The sequence below is a fragment of the Dasypus novemcinctus genome, chromosome 16 (genome assembly GCF_030445035.2).
Source record: "Dasypus novemcinctus isolate mDasNov1 chromosome 16, mDasNov1.1.hap2, whole genome shotgun sequence".
NCBI classification, from domain to species: Eukaryota; Metazoa; Chordata; class Mammalia; order Cingulata; family Dasypodidae; genus Dasypus; species Dasypus novemcinctus.
The window spans coordinates 31,693,790-31,710,122 of record NC_080688.1 but is presented as its reverse complement, the minus strand read 5'-3'; the positions used below and the strand labels follow the sequence as shown (position 1 = coordinate 31,710,122).

At 41.9% G+C, this 16,333-nt stretch overlaps 1 protein-coding gene across 32 annotated transcripts in view; it reads right to left on the bottom strand.

The window, feature by feature from the left end:
- DLGAP1 (DLG associated protein 1) overlaps positions 1-16,333 on the bottom strand; it is a 1,067,602-nt gene that overhangs the window by 128,096 nt on the left and 923,173 nt on the right. For 11 of the 32 annotated variants that reach the window (XM_058277444.2, XM_058277458.1, XM_058277474.2 and 8 more), the window contains 2 exons: positions 3,272-3,301; positions 2,373-2,405 (listed from right to left, as the gene is read on the bottom strand). The exons of 12 other annotated variants lie outside the window; for them this stretch is intronic. In XM_058277444.2, the coding sequence (XP_058133427.1) occupies positions 2,373-2,405; positions 3,272-3,301 (63 nt within the window). The remainder of the gene's footprint in view (positions 1-2,372; positions 2,406-3,271; positions 3,302-16,333) is intronic. 9 more of the 32 variants (XM_058277448.1, XM_058277447.1, XM_058277471.2 and 6 more) reach the window with 1 other exon arrangement.

The window sequence follows — 16,333 nt, the reverse complement described above, 5'->3', positions numbered from 1 at the left end:
ATAGGCTTTCAAAAGAACTTGAGGTCATGGTGGTATTTCGGATTCTTGCCTACAAGCAATAAAGCAAATGGCCTTTCAGGGCCACCCCCACCCCCTGTCCAGCTCACACCCTGGTCATCTGTCCCAGAGGCATGTGGTCAGCCTGCCACTTGAAGTGGGTGTGTCCTGTCCCTCCAGGCTGCCTGAACAGGTTGCACTCTGGGGACAAAGAGGTTGGCCGGGCTCGAGCTGGGAAGGAAGTAATTGCTTGCAGAATGGCAACATTCTACCTGGAACTCAGCTCTCACCTGACCTTTGTTCTTATTTCTCCTTGTGCAAGGCAGGCGTGCTGATCTTACTTGCAGAAACATGTGCCTCCCTTCTAGAGATAAAACATCTTTAAAAAGTAATATTTAGAAGGTTCTGTCATGGACCCAACCATCTCCTCTTTCCCCTAAATTTCCAACTGGATGTTTAGTCCTTACCCCAATTTTCTCAGAGTTTGGGATTGTCGACTTAAAAATTAGAGGCCAGAATCTACATGCCTGAAAAAACTTTGCAATTATTTTTTTCAGTCTTAGCTTTTTCCTCTTCAGATATGTTTCTTCATCGAGAAATAATGAAAGCATTACCGTGAATCTGTTTAACTGTAATTCTAAGTCTTTCAAAGGACATTTTACTTTTAACCTTACCACTAATATGATATAAAATGGTAGTTTCTTTCTGCTGACTTTAAATGTTTACACCAAGTTCCAAAATTCGGAAGGGGGCCCCCTTTTGAGAAAAAAAGAAGGGTCATAACTGCATAACCCAGAGACTTTGGCAGCAAGCAGCAAATGGAATTGTGTTGATTTTCTTTTATGCGTCAGACAATTGTCTTTCCTTTAAAAAAGAAAAAAAAAAAAGATAACCAATCTAAAATACTAATTCTATTTTCAGAGTTCTAGGATAATCCAGAACAGAGTCATTTTTAAAGAAAAAGAAATAGGTTTCCTTTTTGGCAGTGGATCCCTTCCACGGATTTGTGTATTCCTGCGCATGATAAGCTGTACGGAGCTGCCTGGAATTCATTCCGCAGTTGGAAAACAGCAAGTACAGTAAATTAGCTAAGCGTTCACCACGACGACCATTTGAGGTCTGATTTCTAATTGAGCCAATGTCTGACACACATTCCACGGAGCATGCTCGGAAAGATCCTCGCATTCCAGAAGCACCCAAAACGCATGCATTGAGCACACGCAACCCCGCCCCACCGACTCGGTCCCCACCCCGCGCCTGCGCACGTCGAAGGCCGTCACAAGCCAGCATGCGCCCAGCCTGCAAGCTCACGGCCTCGGCGCCAGGCTGCCCCAGAGATGCGCAAGCAGCGGGGGCCGCGGGCCTCGTCCCCGGTCCCCACTGCCTCTCCAGACATCTTCCCCAGACCCCCTGGGACTCAGGGTCAGCTGAGTGGTGAGGGACGGGCTGGAGGCTGCCAAACCCCATGCCTCCCCCCTCCCCCCGCCCGGCATTCTGCTTCCTGCCCTCTGTTCCCCTAAAATTCTAGTCTTCCTCTGGCTAATATACACCTTCATTGGGGGCTCAGACAGGCCATGCCAGTAGTAACGTTGGCAGAACAGAATTTTTAAAAGTTGCCTGATGCTCTCTTGGCTTTCCAGCTTACTTTATTTTGTTTTTAAATTTTTTTTTCTTTTTTCTTTTGGCTAGTGGAATTTTGTGCTTAAGCCAAGCAGGCAACGTAAAAGGAAGACTTCAAAGCCATTCCTTGATAAAACATCAGAACAGCCCAGGGTGGACCAACTGCTATCTGTCATTCTACAGATAATGAATTGAAACTCAGTGCTGAAGTTGCCACTGGGCGTTTCTGTACCAAGGTCATTCTCATGGGCCCAATTGACTTTGTCTCTGTGTCTACTATGTTTCTTTTTCTTAGGCTGGGAGAGGCCTGGATAGATTTTCAAGAACATCCCATTTTAATGCGCAGAGGGAACTGGAATTCCTGCTTGGCCTGGCGGAAGGCCAGAAGCACCAGCAGGGCCCTCACCCTGGCCTGCTATTTCCTGGCCCTGGCAGGCCGCTCCTGCACCTGTCCCTCCTGCAGCAGCCGCCTTTTGGCCATGGGTGTCAGCGTTGCCTTTTCAACTTCGTTTTGTGCCATAGGATTGTACCAAACCCACAGCAGGGATCCACTTGGGATTTGCCTTGCCCCACAACTACATGCCTGAGCTCTTCTCTCATCTCCCAACCTTCAAACTCCAAGCCCACGTGATCCCTTTTTTTTGGAGTCAAGCAAAGAGCTTCACCACTCCAACCCCTCTTGCATTTCCCCATTCCCCACATCCATGCATTGCCCATTCATCAAGCCCCGGCTCCCCTGAAATTTAAAAACTCACCTGCAAGCCCACCACCTCCTCCAAGAAGTCTCCCTGATTAAGTGGGGATGAAGAAACCTCTGAAGCATGACCGACAAACTCCCAGTATACAAGAACACACACACCCCCCAAACGAACACAGAAACTCACAAAGAGAAAATTACACATACTCTAATTTTGGGTTGTATGTCCCTAAGGGGGCAGGGAGAGCAGTTGTTACACTGGTAACCAATAAATCATTTGCGACAATGAGCTATGGTTAACATTCTCTGGAATTACTCAGCAAAACACTCTGCTATGCCTTCTATCTCCTACAAGTCCTCCCCTTTCTTAAAAACCCTCCTCCTGTCCTTCTCAGGTTCTTGGTCAAGGTAACTTCACCAAGATGGGCAAAATTAAAGGAAGATGCTCCTCAAGAAACATTACACTTCGCAGGAGGAGCCTGGGTTGGGACTGGCAAATGCCTTCACCCAGTAATTTTCTCACCAGGAAGCACTGGTGGATTCTTCTTGGCCACACACTCCCTTCGCAAAAGTTATCTGCTGGGTTGGGATAAAGGCCCAAAGCACGCTAGAGAAAGCCCTGCTGACAGAATCCCGGGCCAAGGTTCCCGGTGAGTTGGTGGCCCCCCTCAAGTAAGGGTGCTGGAGGGTGGCCCTGAATTGCACAAGGAAAGAGACAGACATCTTCCACCTCCGCAAGGCTGCCCCCTCCGAGTGGTGTTAATGCCACTCGTGCAGGGACAAGAGGTCTGCGGCACAAAATGAGCAGAACAAGGAGAAACACAGGAAAGAACGGCAAGAGCTGGCGGTTAGAACACTGCCCTCCGACACCACTGCCACATAAGCTTTCTAGCTACAAAGCCACGCTGTGCAATCCTGAAGCGAAACAGAATTGATTTTGTGGTTGTGGAAACGTACCTTCGACTGCAGAACTCAGTTTTATGACACCTTGAATAAAAACAAAAAGTGGCAGTTATATAACGGACCCCAATTACCTTTCCCAGTCTTCTCATAGCACACACGCTTCGAGGCTAGATTCTTTTCGCTGGCATTTTGAGAAGCAAAACAAAGATTTCAAAATGAAAGAATTTTCAGTCCTTGATCAGACCAATGGATGCCTTCATTTCCCCATTACATGAACCCATGTGGGGAGAATTTTTCCCTAAATAAGGGGTCTCAAGTGTTTGGGAAGGAGGAGAAGGTCAAGTCTATCTGAGTCACGGTGTCTGTATATAAATGATACTGGGTTAGACGTTCATGGAACGTCACGTGATGGGACAGCAGTGTCAGGTTGTGTGTGAAGTCATTTGATGCCTGTCAGGCCAGGGTTCTGTTGCGATATCTAACAGGTGACTGAAAACCTTGGTGGGAGATCGCAGCTTCCTTTGCTGGCGTGACTGGTCGGAGGCACTTTTCTTAGTCTGAGGTATTCTGCCTTCCTGTTGTGTGTGGGTCAAATGGTGCCGACAGGGCTTACTGAGCCATGGGGTAAGTTCTCCCCCAAGTTAGTAGAAGGAGATATTACCCCGACTGAATATTCACCTGCCTTTTGGATGAATTTAAAGGTGTGAATACTAAACTAAGTATTAGTCTAAATTAGACTTAGGTCAATAATTTGATTTTAAAAGATTTTTTTTTGTAGGTCATCATATAAAAGGAAATACCCCCACATTCTGTAGGATAGCCACGGCACTCCAGGGGTAACAAAAATGTCTACAGTTTCATTTGTTTGGAATTCTGCTTCTCTATAAAACTGGAGGAGTTTCAATGAAAAATGGAAACAAAACCCTTTTCAAATTGATATCAGCATGAATACACACTGATTTTGAAAGATTATTTCACAAAGACAAATTTGCTCTCCATTAAAACATTCTGCAAAAACTGCTTGTAAGTTACTTATTGAATTTCACATTTTCTGCAAAACCTGTGGTGTCTGGCAAATAAATGTCAACAACTGGCTCTCCAGGGGAAAAATGTATGCATATATAGAGATACATGTTTATTATAAATTTTGTTGATATAAACAATGTGTAGTACACAATTTACAAATGATAAACAATACTCTTTATTGCAAATTCCAAATAGTCTTTTTTCTTTTTCTCATGGAAAGCTTTCATTGATTTTAGTCAGTCTTTTATCTGTAGCTTACCTATGGTTGTAATTCAACCCATAACTTGATAAAAATCATGCACTGAGTTGCATCCCAATCCACTAATCTTCCTAATATATTTATTGACCTTAAATCTGATATATGATCTAATGTCAAACAATTTCTTACCTTCATATAACTTATATTCATTAAATTAAAACCTCTTTCAGCTTCAATACTATGTAAATACCATGACCTTTTTCAAGCTATGAGCCCGATGTCATTGAAAGTGGAGTTGCAAAGAGTGCACACACTCATTATACGGCATTTCCACCACACATAAGCAATCGATGTAAATAACTTCAAGAGAGGACAGTAAAATAGTCAGCTAGGAAGTGATAAGTGCTCAGTATTTATTACCTTTGTTTTTAGTATAATTTATTGAATTGTAAATCTATGTAATTGAACTAGTAAAAATGGCGGTATATAACAACAGGCTCACAAAATTCCTGAAAATTTAATGATCGGCTCTTGCAAGCTATGATGTGGCTCTAGCATACCACTGTCATGAGTGATGTTTCTTAATACTCGGGTCCAGAGAAGAAACTCTTGGGCTTCAGAATACTTTCTGAAATATTCACAAAAGGGGTTCTAATTTAATGGAACAAGCCAAATGGTAATAAGCTTTAGCAGTTACTATTATTTTGCCAATAATTTTGAAACCTCTTAAACTTGTTATAGGCAAAAATACACTGTATCTAGATCACCTTGGGGCTAAGCCATGCTGGCCACCTAGGGACACAGCCTATGTGGACCTGGCACTCTTTGGGTTGAGGTTTTTGGTCAGGTAACTAAACCTAGAGGCAAAGTCACACAAGAGTATTCAGCTTAGTAAGCAGCCATCCCATCTTTTCAAACTACAGAAGCTTTATTTAGGAAACCAGGTCACAGTGAACATAAATTTAGAGCCCTATATTTTTTGCATAAAACGATGGTATCAGCGATGTCACTCAAATGAGAAGACAACCGTGTGCTCTAATCAGGGTGAAGACATAGGTTCCTTTGCAAGTAAAGTAAGAAAATCTAAAATTCTTATGGAAGACATGGGTGGTGGTAGAGAGGAGCCCAATAAAACATTTACTGAATTAGGAAAAAAAGGTGAATTTAAAAACCTAAGTCTGACTTTAGAACTCTAATTATAAACATTATTTTAATTAAAATATTAGTGACTCGTTAGTTCCATATGGAATATTTTATTTTTTAAAGCCCCAATTCAAGCCATTCTCCATTGTAGGTAGGCCTTTTAATTGCAAAGTAACTTCCTTATAGTAAAGATCTGGAATTAGCCAAAGCTGGTTAGATAGCTAATATTAGTATTGTGTAACAATTGTAGCAATGAGGGGAAAACGTATCTTTTATCTAAAATTTGAATATTTAAGAAGTGATTGATGTTGATGTTGAAAAGCTACACATAGTATTGCTGAGTTTTGGGACAAACAATAGACGTTATCTGGTGAGAAGCTGACATTGACCTTGCCTGGAATTCAGGCTAAGCTGTAACACGCACATACAGGCATATACACACACCCACACAATGGATCTCCCTTCATTTAATTCTTCTTGGTCTGCAGAAGCATTTGAAAATAAAATAGAATAAAAGGAAATAAAAAGAACAACAACAAAACAATCCAACATTTCTTCCCTCAACTCAATCTCTTTAAGACCAACTTCCTTTAATTATCTTCTCACAATCCAGAACCAATCACTAATCAGGCACGTTTTCTGCAGCAGCGCTCCCACTTCAAAATTCTCTCATTCCCTTTCCTACTACTTCACCTAAGGATTCATTTTAATTGATCTAAAATAATTTATAGGAGAAATGGTCAGATTAAAATAATTTATGCTAAAGAGTGAATGACTACAGTGCAATAAAACCTTCCAATGATATCTGTTTTTGAAATTAAAAAAAAAATTAACACTGGCTTACAGTGCTTATTTCTTCATCTCCTATTAATTTTTCCCTTATTCAAGATGCTTCAGCCACTTTGCTTTCTTTTTTGCCCCTGGGCTACCGTAATTGCTGCTCTCTGGCTGGAATGGTTTTCCCCTAGCCTGCCAGATTTCTCTATAGCTATCTCTTTCTCATCATTCAGATTTCTCTTCAATTGTCACCTACCTCCTCAGAGAGCCCTTCCTTCATTACCTTATTTAGAGCAGTTCCGGTAAGCTCTGTAGCCCATCACTCTGTTTTATTCTTTCATGGGAGTTATCGCTATTTGAAATTATCTCATTTATTTATCATTTAGTTATTGCTTGTCTGCCTTCCTCCTTATAGGCCCCATGAGGGAGGGGACCTGGTCTGTCTTGTTTGCTGCTGCAATTTCCCTGCCTGCATGCAGACAGCACTCAACAAATATTTATTAAATGAATAAGCCTTCAGTCCCAAGTGTCCCCTAGTGTTCTAAAAAGATGATCGTATCAGCCCAGCAAATGTGCTTCAAATTTGTTACATTAATTGTGGCTATTATCGGGCAGAAGCCTCAGATTTCATCATAGTGACCACTGTCTAATTCTATTCAGTGGTCTTTATGGGGGCTAGGAAAGATCGACTGCTGAGTGAGTACATGTATGTTCCAGCAGATGTTTAGGTGTATGAATAGTGTATACATAGTGGAGCATAAAGTTGAAAAGGTGTCCAAGAGGTAAATTTCTCTAGTACTTGGAGGGAAGATTATTCCCTAAATGGACCTCAGGGAATATTCATTAGTGGATTTTTATATCCAACTGTCTTTGGAATCTGCGGTTCTCTTGTTCCACCATCATCAGCCTAGGCCAAATTATCATGGCAATTTCCACACGGGGCTGTATAAGGTACAGGTTGAGAAGGATGAGCTAAGAAAGACTAACTCCTGTTTTCAGTATTGTCTTCCAATTCATAACCATAGTGCCTTTTCAAAAGACAGGTTTAATTATGTGATAGTCCCAGATCCTTTAACATTCTTAAACGGGTTTTCATGATTCTTCACATAAAGGTCTAAAGCCTTAACAGAATCTTCAAGCCCTGCATGATGTCACCTAGCCAGAATAAAAATGACCGAAATTCTTCCAAACTCCTCCCACGGAGCGGTGCGGCTGGGTCCCTTCCTGCAAACTGGGTGGGCTCTGTGACTGCTCTGGCCACTAGAGTAAAGCAGGGATGAGGCCGGGGCAGTGTCTGTGCCCAGGCCTGGGAAACGGGCAGCTGCCCCGCCTGTCTCTTGGTGCATCTTTCTAGGAACTCCAGGCCACAGTGGTGGAAGTCCTGAGACTGCAATCATGGGGAGAACCCACGAAGGCACTTGATAAACCACCCCAGTTGAAGGACATACAGACCCATGGACCGGAATCGAGAGTCTGGAAGTTAACCCATACATTTACGGCCAATAGATTTAAAAAAATATTTTTTTAGGCGGTACCAAGGATCAAATCCAGGACCTCATACCTGGGAAGCAGACACTCAAACCATTGAGCTACGTCTGCTCCCCCAAAGCCAACTGACCCTTTTGATAAGGGTCCCGAGTTCACTAACTGGGGAAAGAATAGTTTGAGAAAACTGGATTTCTAAATAAATAAAAAAATGAGGTTGGAACACCTACCTCATACATATGTGAAAATTAACTCAAAATGGATCGATGACTAAATATAAGAGCTAAAACCATAAAACTCTTAGAACATAGCAGGAAATATTCAGGGCCGTGGATTTGGAAATGGATTCGTAGATATGACACCAAAAGCATGAGCAACAAAAGAAAAAAAACAGAAAAATTGCACTTCATCAAAATTAAAAACCTTTGTGCATTAAAGGTCATTATCAAGAATGTAAAATGACAACCTACAGAATGGGAGAAAATAAAAATTATATATCTGTTAAGAGTTTGTACCCCAAAACTGCTACAACTCAACAACAAAAAGACAACCCAACTAAAAAATGGGCAAAGGAGCCAAATAGACATTTCTCTAAGGAAAATATACAAATGGGCAATAAGCACATGAGAACATGATCAGAATCATTAGTCAAGAGGGAAATGCAAATCAAAACAACAATGAGTTGCTACTTACACTCACTAGGATGACTACTGTTAAAAACAAAACAAAACAGAAAATGACAATCGGTAGAGAAACTGAAACTCTCGTGCATAAGGTGGGAATGTAAAATAAGACATCCTCTGTGGAGCACAGTTTGGTGGTTCTTCAGAAAAGTTAAACATAGAATTACCACATGACCCAGCAATTCCATTTATGGGGAAAAGAACTGAAGCAGTGACTCAAACATATACTTGTACACTGATATACAAAGCAGCTTTAGTCATAATAGCTAAAAGGTGGAAACAAACCAAGCGTCCAAACAAATACAATGGAATATTATTCAGTCATAAAAGAAACAAAGTTCTGATACATACTACAACCCGGATGAACCCTGGAAACATTATGCTGAGTGAACTTAGTCAGACACAAAAGGATACATTTTATGATTCCACTTACATGAAATATCTAGAATAAGCTAATTCGTAGGGATAGAAAATAGAGGTTTCTAGGGGATGGGTGGGAAGAGGGAATGGGAAATTACTGCTTCTCTTTGGAGTGGTAAAAATGCTTGGTAATGACGATGGCATGGCATTGTGAATGTAACAGTACCACTGAATTGTACACTTGAAAATGGTTAAAATGACAAATTTTATGTCACGTATATATTATTACAACAAAATTAAAACCAACAACAACAAAAAGTAAAAATAAAACCAACCAGCAAACAATCCCACTTGAGCCAAGGCATCAAGCCATCCCTGCTAAAAACCAGATGTGGATGAAGTCAGCTCTGACTCTCTGCACCAGCCCACCTGCTACGTGGACACCACCAGGTAATCTTCAATGATACCTTATGGAAGAGGAGAAATATCCACCTGAGCCCTGTCTGAATTCCCGACTCACAGACTTGTGAAATACAATGAAATAGTTGCTGTTTTATGCCTCTAAATTTTGGTTTAGGTTTTTTACACAGCAAAAGAAAACCTGGAAGTCCGGTGCTGCCATAACAAAAACTGAAAATCTGTGGCTTTGGCTTGGAGACCAGAAGCTAGATGGCTTTGAGGAGGAAATTGTCATTGGAGGTTGTGGAAAAGGCTGCAATCTTTATATAGTGGCAGAAAGTTTGGCAACATTGTCCCCTGTGGTAACATGGAAAATAGAAAATATACCTAATAAACGTCTGGATTCAGTAAAGCGAATTCCAGGCAGAGGGCTTAAAGTGATAAGCTCTTTCTAAATTTTTAAAAAATTTAAATAGGTGTATATCATAAAATACTGATAGAGAAAGATAGGCTAAAAAGAACTGTTGAGTTTTCAAGCAAAACTTAGAGAAAGTTTAAAGAGCAGAGCTTGCTAGGTTAAAATAATATAATGGCTTCTTATTCTAGCCTCCTCATAGGCAAAAGGCTCTCAGAGTGAGAAATTGACTCACGGTGAACAGCATTTCAATGGTGTGGCTGTAATGTTCTTTTCTATGACTTTGGGAAGATTTTGACCAGCTTCAAAAACAGGTAAGAAGATTTCTAAGAATCCTACAGGTGTTGTCTGACTCTAAGCCCACGCCTGGGAGGGGCCTGTCTTGAAGAGCTTTGCAGACGTGTGTTTTGTTTAATGGAGTGAAGCCTCATAAGATTCATAGGAAGCCCACAAACATTTCAAGAGAATTGTGTGAATGGACACATCATCAGCCTGGACAAAAATGGACAGAGGTGGTTCAAAATGAAGAGAATATTTAGGCACCCCAAACTTCTATGGGTAGTGTGGTAGCTTGATTTATTTGTGAATCCTCAAAAAGAAGAAGATTATGTTTGCGAACTGGTCTGTTCTTCTGGGTGTGATACCCTTTGAATACATTAGATTCAGTTGACATGTCTTGATTAAATTACCTGTTAAGATTAGGGCTTTGATTCAAGCACACCAGGAGGGGTGAACCCCTACTTCCTTGGTGGGCTGACATATATGGGCACTCACCCAAGAAGATACATGGAAGAAGAGAGAGCTCCATAAATACCAGAGGAGATAGCTTTGTCAGCTTTGATCCTGTGGCCCCAGGAAGAGAGATGAGCAAGTTACCTGATAGGTTACAGTTCATCTTGTGAAGAGACCAGAGCAGCTGACAAGGCCCAGAAAAAACTAGCTCTATGCCAGCCCATGTCTGAGAGAGAGGAAGGCTGAACCTTCGCAGAGATCGCCCGCCATCTTGCCTCAACTTGTGGCAACTGACTTGGGTGAGAAAGCAACATTGAGTAGGACTCTTTAGGGCCTTGTAAACTGTAAACATTTACCTCAAATAAATACTCTTTATAAAAGCCAACAGACTTCTGGTAATTTGCATCAGCACCCCTTTGGCTGACTAATAAAGGTAGGAAATGGGCTGAGATTATTCAGTTGCAAATATCACATCTTATGAAAAAAGGGTAACTCAGAAGGTATAATCAAAAGCCCAGTGAATGAAGCCAAAAGGGGTTCCCAAGCAAGGAAATAGCAACATGTGGATTTCAGAATTGCTATGGACCAGTGATTTTTATGTACCTGCTGTTCCTCCACTCTTTGAATGAGTGTGTTTACTGCATTTATGTTATCCCTGTATCATCAGTGTATGTTTGGTGTGTTTGGCACAGATAACTTTTCTTTTTAGTTCACAGTCTTCATATTGAGAGAAACTGAGCTGGAGAACTGATTCCTCAGCACCGGAACCTTATTTAGATGGTAAGAAGCTACACCTCAAACTTGAGCTTGATGCCATAATGGGATGCAGTTTTTGGAAGGGTTTTAGGTGGGGGAGGAGTGAGTATATTTTGCTAGGGGTGGGAATGTAAATAATTTAAGTCTGGAGGAATATCTGGAGGATTCTAAAGATGGTCACAAGTTATTTGAAACTCTTCCCATTGAGTGGTGGGGATCTATGAGATTGCTTTGATCAATAGACCATAGTGGTTGTGATAACGTGTGAGTGTCTGGGTTCTAGGACTTTCTGACTCTGGAAGCATTGAGCTGTCATGGTTGAAGTTTCAGAAGTGCAGTTTTGCAGATGCTACTAACAGCTGCTTTAATCAATAGTCCCAGCGAAGCCCAGGCTTCCTGCCATTCAAACCATGGTACCAGGCATGTGAAGAATTAAATCCGGAACTCTTAGACCAGCCCCACCTCCAGCTGATATGTGAAACAGAAGAATCATGGAGCTGATTCCTACCTAAATTCCTGATCCATAAAATCAAAGGCTAATAATTGTAGGATTGCTTAAAACTGCTACATTTTGGGTAATTTATTATGCAGCAACCAATAACTGACCCAGTCACCTGTGCCTGAATTTTCTGACCTCATGTTTGATCTCTTCGCTTAGGTCTCTGTACTCCAGAGAGCTGATACTGATACATTCATCCCACACCATTCTTGATCTTTCAGATCTTAGGTTATGATGATTTCCCCCGGAAAGTTCTCCCGGAAACTTGGGTCTAAACTGGTTCCTTTGTAATAGATTCTCCCACAAGAATGGCATTTCTTTCTTTTAGAGCATTTATCTCTATGATTATTTGATTAATGCCTTTCTCCCCTTCTTGGTTGTAAACTCACTGAGAACAGAGGCCAAGACTCCTTTTGATTATCGCTGTATTCCCGTGTCTAGCACAGCATCTGCATGTAGTAAGTGCTGAATGAATACTGGTTAAGAAGATGAGTGAAATATTTGATGCAGCTGATAAAGACTCCCTTTTCATCGCAGCCTTATAAGCTGTGCCACTAGTCTTCATCCTCACACAACGTGAAGATTGGGATTCAAAGCCCTTGTTACTAGGGAAAGACTGCAGGGTCTTAACGCCATGTCACTGCTCCTGCTTTGCTATTGCCTATGAAGGTGGCTAAGCACTTGCTGAAGTTCCTTTTTGTCACTCCTCTGCAGTGGGGAAGAGGAAACATATGGAAGCTTCTGGACATGTGTGGGTCTATGCGCAGGAACGTGCCAAGAAAACAAATCCATGCCTGTTCACGCTTGTGTCTTTGGTGGAAGTCGGGGAGCTATCCTGAGTCTGGACCATGGGTTCTTAACCTTTTCTGTTTCACGGACCCCTTCTGCCAGTCAGGTGAAAACCACGGACCCCTTACTAAGTCCACACTATACTGTGTATTGCTTAATAAATATATCACACCCACACCAACATGTTCCCATAAGAATTTTTTTTTTAAATTTCAATTCAAGCTTATGCACCCCTTGTTAAGAACTCCTAGTCTAGAGAAAAAGAGTGGGTGGTTGTTTAAATTATTTCTAAATTTAACTTCAGAGAAAATGTTTTTTGCTATTGCTAGACTGTAAACTCTTTTCTATCTACTCCTTCATCTAAGATGGTGGAAGAACAAATGCTTGCTGCATGTGTGAGTCCTGATATTCAAATAAGACTCCATATGCTTTCATACCTGTGCTCCAAAAAATGTCTTAATACTTATTATGCATTCCTTCTGTTTTTAAAAATGCATTTCCCTTTTTAGAATACGCAAATTCGTCAGAAAGTGGATGAAAGATTCCCAGGGTCTGGGGATTAGGGGAAACGAGGAGTTGATGTTTAACAAGGTAGGGGGGATTCTGTTTGGGGTGATGGGCAAGTTTTGGTAATGGAGGGTAGTGATGGTAGCACAGCACTGTGAATGGAACTAATGGCACTGCACTGTATACTTGAAAGTGGTTAAAATGGGAAAATTCATGTTATATATATGTTCCCACGATAAAATAATTTAAAAAAAACCACATTTCTCCACTTATTTAGTTATTTGGCTGTGAAAGGCAGTCGATCCATTGGAAATGGTCTGTCTTAAATTTTTTCTGCTCTACTTAAAACCAGCCTGCCATTTTTGCTGTTAATGAAATAAGTTCAAGTTTCTATACAGCTCCTTATAATTTCCTTTTCATTATTTAAGAAGTATTTCCGGGAGCGGATGTAGCTCAAGTGGTGGAGCGCCTATGTGCGAGCTCCTGGGTTCAGTCCCTGGTACCTCCAAAAAAAAAAGGAAGCATTTCCTCTCACCTCTTCCTATTTCTCTTACTAGTCGTCTCCCAGGGGGTCTGTGTGCAATATTTCACTAAATGGGTTTATTAGGATACAATTAGAGAAAAGGGCTCTCCATGTACGCATAATATCCTCTGTCTTTGCAGACGTATCCCACACCATTTAAGCTCGTACCCTCCGACACTTTGTCCGTTTCCATTTCTCTGGTTTGTTCTCCTGCCTAAATGTACAGTAATGCCTTCGTCCCTTTCGAGCATGTAACAGATTAAAGAACTGGGCAGGAGGCAGATGTAGGCGCACCTTTGATCTCTCATCCTTGGGGGTTAAGGGAGGGCAGACACCTGGCGGCTGCTGAGCTGGAAACAAAACACAGGCGGGGACTGGAATTACTCTTAAAGGAGCCGCAGCTCCAGCCGTCCGGGCAGCAGGAACGCTGGGCAAAGAACGCAACACCAAGTCCAGACAATGCGATTCAGGCTGGCTGCGCCGTTGGTTAGAATAACCATTTCCTAGGCAGAGGACGGGCAAGACCGGGCAGCTGTATTTCGGGAAACTTAAGTCAATAATTGTGCAAGGACTTTTGCAAAACTTCCAGCCGTGCACGAGGCTGGAAGGCAATTTTGATGGCATTTCAGGAAACTTTCAAAGAAAGTTTAAAAAAAAATTTTTTTCCCAAGTGGAACTCTTGTTTTGTTAAAGAGTTCACCTTTGCCCTAGAAACACAGGAACATTCCTAGCAAAAATGAGACCCGGAAGATTGCCTATGAGTCTTCTGCGAATCTGCAGTGCCCCCTGGTGTTTGAGTGCTGCTGTTACCAGTGTATAAAGCTAAAAGAAAACTAATCTAGCAGGGTGAAAATGCCGCTTCCAGTGTCAGCTGACTGGAGAATTATAGGTGGTAACCTTAGGATTCGAGAGCATCATTATTTTTTCTGTTTGTGGACTCTATTTTTGCTCCAGCATTTTGAAATCCAATAGTAGGGTCTATTAAAGACATCTGTGTGAGTGTGTTTTAATACTTAGAGGATTAACTCAAGATGTGAAGATGATCAAAAAAGACTAGCTCAGAAAGATGAAACTCTCTAGTAATGAAAAATTCATAAAGCAATTATTGATTCCAGTAAGGTGATAAATTGGCTCTATGCTTAAGCTCATTTTCAATACTGTGGAGAACATATTTTGAAACCTCAGACCTAGATGACGTTTGACAAGACATGGAATCAAATTTTGAAATTGAGTCTTTGACAGAGCTCTTCCTTCCCCACCCCTTGGCATAATCTCCTGAAGTATTCAAGTAGTTCTTAAAAGGAACTGATTGATCAGATTATACATTATGGTCATTAGTCGCATCAAACACCTCCCCAGACTCACTGAGAACCAACTCAAATGCATCCTCTGCTGTAAAATCTTCCCTGACTTCTCAGCAGTTTTTATTGACCTGAACTGTGGCATCGAGCGGTATGTTGCAATACATGCCTCTCTCTGCTTTTTTGCTTATTTCTCTGACAAAACTTGAAAGTGGTGGATATGCCTGAGTTACCTTTGTATCCAATGCTGCTAGCATGGGGCCTGACCAACAGTATGCATCCAATAATTTGTTTGTTGACTGCACAGAACAATGCTGCTCACGAAAGGATCAAGTATACTCCCCAATCAACAGCAGCTGAAAGTCAGTGCAACAACAGGGCTGGAGGAAGGAGGACGAGATCCTTGGATGGAACTCCAAGCACATGTGCAACTTTGGTGAGGAAACGTTTGGATTAACCTGAAAGAGGACATCTAATTCTAACATCCCAGGAACCTATGAAGATATTACAACTTCAGCTTCCATTTCTCCCCAAAATGAACCTCTACTCCAGAGAAGTCATAATTATACTCACTCTCATCAATTAGATTGCAAATGTCTTGTGGGTAGATGTTTCTAGGAATTAGTGTAAAGCTTCTGGCTAGGAGAGGAGGAATTCTTTGGAATGCCACCCAGTCCAACATTGGAAGGATCAGCAGGTGTTTCCGGATAAAATGCCACCTGTGCTTTACCTGCTATGCCGCTCTCACTCCTGGGCAGGGAGTGACTCACAGATGTTGTGAAGCAGATCCTAAATGAAACCAATCACCAGTTACCATGGATTACTAATTTGGGAATCTTCTACACCTTGGCACACTTGACTTAGAGCAGGCACCAATTCAATAACCTGTGAAGATTTTAACAGGGTAATAACTATGTTATTAAGGTTAGGTGTGTTCATGGGAGGTCCGCGGTTCAAACCCCGGGCCTCCTTGACCCGTGTGGAGCTGGCCCATGCGCAGTGCTGATGCGCATAAGGAGTGCCCTGCCATGCAGGGGTGTCCCCCGCGTAGGGGAGCCCCACGCACAAGGAGTGTGCCCTGTAAGGAGAGCCGCCCAGCGCGAAAGAAAGTGCAGCCTGCCCAGGAATGGCGCCGCACACACGGAGAGCTGACACAAGATGATGCAACAAAAAGAAACACAGATTCCCATACCACTGACAATAACAGAAGCAGACAAAGAAAAATATGCAGCAAATAGACACAGAGAACAGACAACTGGGGTAGGGTGGGGTGGGCCGCGGGTGGGGCGGGGAGGGGAGAGAAATAAATAAATAAATAAATCTTTAAAAAAAAAAAAAGGTTAGGTGTGTTGGCTAAGGCTACCGTGATGGCAGGAACCACGACAGGGTTTATTAGTCTAAATGACTTTTCTAACTGCTGAGTGTTGGGGAAGGTAGGTCTTGAATGTTCTGTTGGAACTGTTTGCTAGGAGTTGGTATTCCATTTGGTGGAAAACCATTCCAGGCACTTGGAGATGACAGA